The sequence below is a fragment of the Diabrotica undecimpunctata genome, chromosome 4, assembly GCF_040954645.1.
Source record: "Diabrotica undecimpunctata isolate CICGRU chromosome 4, icDiaUnde3, whole genome shotgun sequence".
In the NCBI taxonomy this organism is placed as follows: domain Eukaryota; kingdom Metazoa; phylum Arthropoda; class Insecta; order Coleoptera; family Chrysomelidae; genus Diabrotica; species Diabrotica undecimpunctata.
In genome coordinates this window covers 91,581,435-91,589,145 of record NC_092806.1, presented here as the reverse complement: position 1 = coordinate 91,589,145, position 7,711 = coordinate 91,581,435, and the positions used below count along the sequence as shown (strand labels likewise).

At 38.7% G+C, this 7,711-nt stretch overlaps 1 protein-coding gene across 1 annotated transcript; it reads left to right on the top strand.

The window, feature by feature from the left end:
• The first annotated feature begins 5,628 nt into the window (after window positions 1–5,628).
• Window positions 5,629–5,955, top strand: LOC140438807 (uncharacterized). The gene has a single exon (XM_072528454.1). It carries the CDS (start codon window positions 5,629–5,631, stop codon window positions 5,953–5,955), a length of 327 nt encoding a protein of 108 aa, XP_072384555.1.
• Window positions 5,956–7,711: the final 1,756 nt, after the last annotated feature.

Sequence of the window (7,711 nt, the reverse complement as noted above, 5' to 3'; positions counted from 1 at the left end):
GGTTGTTTTAAATAAGTTATATACTAGAGAATTTAATAAAAATATATTTATGTGAGGGCATTTTTAATAAATTAGCATAATAATTGTAAAAAGTTGTATTTTAATATTGTAAATATATATAAGTGAGCCATGTGCTTAGGCAACCAAAAATACTCTCGGAGATTGACAGATATTTATACTCTGAAGTGACGTTTAAAAATATTTACGAATATAAAGTGGGTTATAATAATATATTGTTTGAAATGTGTATTTTATTAAATTAGAATGTTAAGTTACTAATTTAATTATATATTCTGATCTGAAAAGCCTAAATGTAAACAAAATTATTAATAGAAAAGAATGGAATTCTCTGGATCTCCGGAGATGGCCATGTTTGCGAAATGGTTTGTTCCAGAAAATTCATACAAGTATGAAATAGAACAAATTGGAACATGATCTCTTACGAGATGGTTCTAGAATGTCCAAAAGATATAAATACCCGTGATTTGGATTCAAGATGGCAGTTTTTGGGAGTTTTTGAAAGTTTTTAGTCAGAAAAGTTTTAGATAGTGCAGTCAGAAGAGTTTTAAGAAGTTTTAAGTTTTTTAGTCAGAAGTCAAGCAGTTTATTATGAAAGTTAGTTAGAGTCAGTGAATCAAGTACAAATAGTCCAATAGTTTAATATAGTGAGTTAAATGAAGATTAAAAATTATGCATATAATTTAATGCACATTTATAATTATACACAAATGATTATTGAAGATTAAAAAAAGTATATTGGAAGAAATTAAATTATATTATGGTTGGAGATTAGTATAAATCAACTTATAATAAGTGGATATTGGTATATTGAAAAGAAGAATAAATATAAATGCTGTTTGCTGGTTTGGTTGGTGGTATATAAATGATGGTGAAGAAAAATATATCTTAGATTGGTAGAAGCTGATAATTGGAAAAAGAAATTTCACAAAAACAAGGATAACCGAAGTACGAAGACATTCAGTGGTGATTAGAATATATATAGTGGAAAACAGTTCATTTAGGCATTCAGTGAAAGAAAGGTACAAAATTTTGTTAATATAATTTAGTTAGTGTCATAACAATTTCAATTTTGAAGATAGTTTGTTTAAATTTTAGATTGTCTATAGAATTTAATTAGTTTTATAAGAATATCAGTTTAAAGATACTTTATTTTAAATTTACATTGACTAGGTTAGATATATATGTGTGTTTCATAATAGTTATAATAAAGATAATTTAAAAAAGTACTTACAAACTAATTCTTTGAGAACCGCGATAAAAACCCTATATTATTAAAAATACTCATTGCTCATCATTCAAACAAAAAACACATCATAACAATTTATATATACATATATATATATATATATATGTATATATATATATATATGTATAAATATTTATATATATATATATATATATATATATATATATATATATATATATATATATATACTCTTACAAAACTTCTACCTCAAAACCCAAATCAATTGGAGCATTCAAAAAGATCGAAACCCCATTCCATCCAAAAAAGGAACCCTGCCGCCTGATCAATCCAAAATCATTCTATTTTTTATCAAAGGTCACTGACAAGATCAATAGAACTCTTAACCCTCTAAACATCAAAACCATCTTTACCACTCACTTTAAGTTGTCCAATCTCGGCAGATCCGTAAAAGACCAAATCTTCAATGAAGACCATGTTGTCTACGAGATACCTTGTTCCAGTTGCCCATGCATATACATAGGACAGACAAATCAACGAATCCATAATCGTATTTACAAACATTCTTTATCTGTAAAATACTACTTCAGCCCTATTTTAACATCATATTTAGACAGGTCACAAAATAGATTTGGAAATAGCAAAAACTATAGCTCCTATCCGCTCCTTAAAATCGAGAATTATCCGTGAAGCCATAGAAATTGAAAAACGTCCTAACATTTTAAATAGGCGCGATAATGCTAAAAGAATGCCGGCAATATAGCGACCTCTGCTTCAGCGACACCCCGAGCCAAGCGATCCCGTTCACACCGTTTTCAGCTACTGTCGCCAAAGTGATCAATCACGACACATATTGTTACTTTGGCCGGCCAATTACAAAGCTCGTTATTAACTGCTTTGTCATTGGCCTTTCGGTGGAAGATTGCTGCGAATTCGCAAACACAGTGTAAAAAAGAGCAGCACATCTTCCGATCGGGATCTAGTCATCTTACACTACTAGCCCTGCTAGACCTTCTTGGCTTGGTGGTACTACCAGTACTACTTTGAGTTTAATTATTAATTAAGTGACGATTTTCGTCGAAGACGTCGAAACAAGAAGACTTGATCAACTTCGAAGAAACCCTTTTAATGGTTGAGTAAATACGAAGCCGTGGCTACAACATTACTCGAATCATTAGAGGTACAAGAACCGGCGTGTTGACTGAGAACGTTCCCTGCCAGACACACACAAACATTGAAATAGGAAAAGACAGTGGTCTTAAAACTATTTCTAATCGTGTCAAACTGACACAGCGTTCCCTAGGGCCATTGACGGTCAAGAGCAAATAAAAGCCCTAAACGGACTGGAAATTGCTTTTCCACTCAGTGGCCGAGCTGCGATAACGCTTCGTTGCCAGGAACCTTACGTAAATAGTAACCGTCCTTAAAGGATCGCAAATATTGTTTACGAAAGGTGGTGACACGAAGTGAGGACAGTCGAAGAGTCAACAATCTGTCGACGGTCTTGTACCTCTCGAGGAGTGTGCCGGCATCTCTGTACAACTCGAGGCATAAATTGTGCCCAGAATACTATGCATATATTTATATTCATGTAAGATAAGACAAAGACGAAGAATATCCTGGCTTAAGAACTTAAGGGAATGGTTTTAATGACAGAGTCCGCATAGTCATGATGATTTACAACCTTCGATAGAAGATAGAACTTAAAGAAGATGAAGATAAGATATTGCAAGAAAGTTTTGAACTGTTAGAGTATTCTGGTTCCCGGTGTCCCTTGTCGATCACCGAGACCCGGTAAACTTTCTGCAACGCAGAACCCTAAATCACATTAAACGCCACGAACATGAGGATGAAATCAAGAAACTTACGATCCTCCTCCATAGCGGCGGTCGTAGAGCATCAAGAATTTTCAAACACTATGGAGGATGCTACGGCCATACGACATGGCGCCCAACTCACAGAAGAATCCCACAACCCAGATTTGGCATCAGTTTTAGCACATTAATTCAAGTAGTAACAGCACTAACCCTAGTGTAGACCAAACCTAGCGAAGCCCAGAAAAAACCAAAGATGGAACCTCCAAAGGCATAATGAACTCCTGCACCATCTCAATACTCTGGCAATTATCCCGAAAACCTGCAAGAATTCGTAAACGAAATAATAGACCACATGAGCAATATGAACATCGACACCAAACATTGGATAGCTTACATCCTAGAGAAATCACTAATAGGAGAGGCAGCTCAATGGGCTCAGAGCCAATTCACGACTGATCTGAACTACGACACGTTTTTAAACAGGCTGATCGATCACTTCGACAACACAACGAAAAGATCGTCACTAATGTCTAAGTTATACGGACATTACTAAAAATATCAGCCAATTGCAGATTTTATTTCAACAAAGACGATTTATTTATTTTCGACGATTACTATCCAATATTGACGAGGAAGAAAGGTGCAAGGGCAATTACCAATCTAATTCGCCCAGAAATCAGAAAACATCTTCGTAACAATATGCCGAGAACCGAAGAAGATCTGAGGCGGATTTGTGAAGAATTGCAAGCCGACGAGAACATTTCACGGCGTGCAAATCGACAACCTGACCCACTAAAAGCCGCAAAATATCCAAACCAGAACCAAGCTAGGGGACAATATACACAGAGGCGACCGAGAACTTCTGAGACTATAGATGATTGGAGAAATAGAAATCCAACTCAGAAACCGACTCCGAAACCCCGCCAACAGCCTAACAACCAGGGAAACGACAAAAGGGGCACCCACTAAGCCTATCTCCAGATGCAGTGCCCCAACTTAATCCAATCAATGCCAAGATGGTCTCAAATCTGCCACGATTAGATGCAAACGTCAATTCAAAGAAAGTCCAGATCCTCATTGATACCGGTGCATCGATGAATTATATCAACCCCGACTTGGTTCAAGCGGCAGATGTACACAAAAGGCATAGAATGGTCCAGTTGGCTTGCAAACATACCACTACACATAGTCAGGGTACAGTCGAAGTCACTATCAATTTTGGAAGTTTCCAGTCCACAACGAGATGTGCCATTGTCAAAGATCTGAACCAAGATCTAATTCTGGATATGCCATGGCTCCAGAAAGAAGAGGTACTAATAGACATAAACCGAAAATGTCTAGACGTGGGAAAACAATCACGAAGAGTCCTCTACTGGAAGTCGCATTCAGCCAAACAATGCAACTCAAAGACTCAACTTCAAGGATGATCAAGCTCCACAATTTGCAGTCCCAACCGTAAAGAAACTACTGCAGGAGTATGAAGACGTCCTAACATGACGACAAACTTAAGCAACCCACTACCCGAGACATCATGATGGAAATCAAGCTAACAAACACACGGCCGATCAATACGAATCGAGAAGCTTGCAGCAGGTGTTATCCGACTAAGTCGATAATAAATCCCTATTTATCGCTCAAACAGCGCATATAAATATTGGCGATTTTCAGGTCAGCCAGGTCAGTCCCTCACGGGCTCTCCGAGAGCTTAGTGCTCTCGGGGCTCTACTTCCTGCATTTATTTTCCATACTCTGTGGCTGAGAATTGTTTCAACTTAACTTGGTGTTTTATTTCGACGAAGAAATTGTAATGTAAGAAATATCTTGCCTTTTTCAAGGCAAGACAAGACCGAAGATAAATATTGTAACTATAGATGGATAAATATAGATGGACTTAAGTAGAGGAGCTCTCGACAGTATATTCGAAGCCCTCTACAGAGCACACGGGGATAACAGAAGGTGGTTAGACCCTTAATTGTTCCCTCGAGGTGACATAATAGTACAGTGGTGATCTTCAAGAAGAAGGATGGCACACCTCGATTTTGTGTTGATTATCGTAAAATCAACAAGATAACAGTTGACGAGATCTCCGCCCTGCCACCAATCCACGATGCAATTAAAGAGCTAGAAACGGTAAGAATATTTTCGACATTATACTTGAAGAGTGGTTTTTGGCAAATACCACTACACAAAGATTCGATCCCGTTGACAGCAGTCTTCCCGACGGATCGGCTTATGAGTTCGTAGTTATGCCATTCGGACTCAAAAATGGACCTGTCGCCTTCCAAAAATTGGTTACATCACTCTTCGCTGGTTTCATAGACGAATTCGTAAAGGTTTATATGAAAGACATTATTATCCACTCCAACTCCTGGGAAGACAATCAAAAACATCTCTACCTCATCCTAGAACGTCTCAGAACTCATGGATTCTGTGTTTCGTTGAAGAAATGTCGGTTTGCTACCAACACTTTAGAGTATTTGGGCTACAAAGTAAGACACAGATACTCAACCCTTGGAAAAACATTGTGAGAAAATCCAAGGTTTTCAGTGACCCAAATCCGTCAAACAACTGAGAGGTTTTATTGAGATGGCAAACTGGCTCCGAGATTTTGTTCTGAACTTCGCAGTCATTACCACTCCTTTGACTGACTTAACATCGAAGAAGAAATATTTCAAATGGACGCCAGAGGCCGAAATAGCTTTTAACCAGTTGAAAACAGCCCTATCTGGAGATCTTTACCTAGAACGACCTGACATAAACCAGCCATTTATCCTGCAGACTGATACCTCCGAATACGGTACGGGAACTTTCCTATTTCCCGGCTCTGTCGAAGACTGGAAGATAATTGCCTACGCTTCCACCAAACTTAGACCAGCCGAAAGAAAATATCACATCAACGAAAAAGAGTATTAGGCAGTTATATGGACACTCAAGAAGTTTCGTCACTTCCTCCAGGAGAAAAATTCACTCTTCTCACAGACAGTACAGCACTGCTATGGTTAGATAAATATCAAGCCAATAAAGCCAAACTGCTACTACAAAAATTTAATTTTGAGGTAGTTCACATACCAGGGAAAGAAAACCAACTACCTAACCACCTCTCAAGAAATCCAGCAGAAAATGACCAAACCACAGAAGAAGACGAAGACAGTCAAATTGACCGCATCTCCTGGCCAACCCAGTCTCCGGTAGAAGCCGAACCCGAGGACTTTACGCTATTTTGTCTCCTAGACGACGACGAAGAGAGTACAGAACATCCCATCCTCGACGACCTAAGAGATATGCCTCTGCAAGCTCGAATCGGGCGAAATCACCAAGTCCACACAGGCATGCAGAGATTTATTCGACGATGGCATCGAATCATTGCCAGAGGCCAGAGGAACGAGGTCGAGCAAAGCCTGATAGACCAATTCATGGTAGAAAACAACTACCCAGCCGCCTACTACATAGCCGGCTAAGATGCTCGTAAAATCATCGAGCTAGATGCTCGAGAAATCCTTCAGGTCTGAAGTCTTCGAATGTTATCAACGACAGCGAGGAAGCCAACCACCCCGGCCAAGAGGAGACTACAAGGGCCATCAAAGAAGTATACTACTGGCCAACCATTTCTAAAGACGTGACGAAGTATGTGAGATTATGCTTGATATGTGCTACCACGAAGGCCGCAGCGAGACAGCCAAAAGCACCCATCATTCCCAGAGAACCTGTCAACCCCTGAGAAAAAATATCCTTCGACGTTCTCGGACCATATCCAGCAGCAAGAGGCACCAAAAACAGGTACATACTTCTAACTACCGACTGCCTTAGCAATTGGGTCGAATATAGATATTCCATAGCTGCTAAAAGCCGAGATGTCATCCGTTTCCTGCAGGAAGAAATCAGTAACCGATGGAGTAGACCGTCCACCATCATCACAGATAATGGAATCCAATTCAGGACGGATGCTTGGGAACGATTCCTCAGAAAACACATCATTCTGAGTGAACGAAGCTAAATCTACCATCAACGAGCCAAACCGGTAGAAAGACGACTCCAGGAGCTGAAAAAAGGTCTCCGGGTACGAGTTTCATCCCCTGAGGATCACATATGGGAATCCTACCTCGCTGATATTATTTTCAGTCTCCGTACCTGCCAAAACAAAGCCACATACAGTCCAGAAAATATCTACAAGGCGGACAAGTCTTGGTGAAGAACCACGTCAAAGGGAACTTTGGCCCTACCTGGACGGGCCCTCACACCATCCTCAGAGCGCCAGGCGACCATACGTATGAAGTACGTAGAAATCAAGATGTCGACAGAATCATCCACGTAGACATCAGCCAAACTCCACCGCCACAGGATGTTCCCGTATAAGCCCCACGTAAGTGTTTAAACAAATTACCATTAACATTTTATATATGTATTTACAAACTTTCCTAAGTGTAAATGCTTTTAAAAACTTTTTCATATTTACAAACTTTTCTGAGTGTAAATTGTGTTCAAAATTTTCTCACATTTACAAACTTTTCTAAGTGTAAAAAGTGTTTTAAATATTTTCATATTTACGAACTTTTAAGTGTAAATTGGATATTAATATTTTCTAACCGCGAAAATTTTACAAGTGTTTAAACACCATGCAATTGACATTTTGATACATACTCATATTTTAATCTATCTCCCAAACAGACAA

Coding starts and splice junctions, on each gene's coding strand:
- LOC140438807 (XM_072528454.1), top strand. CDS start 5,629: ATGGCAAACTGGCTCCGAGATTTTGTTCTGAACTTCGCAGTCATTACC.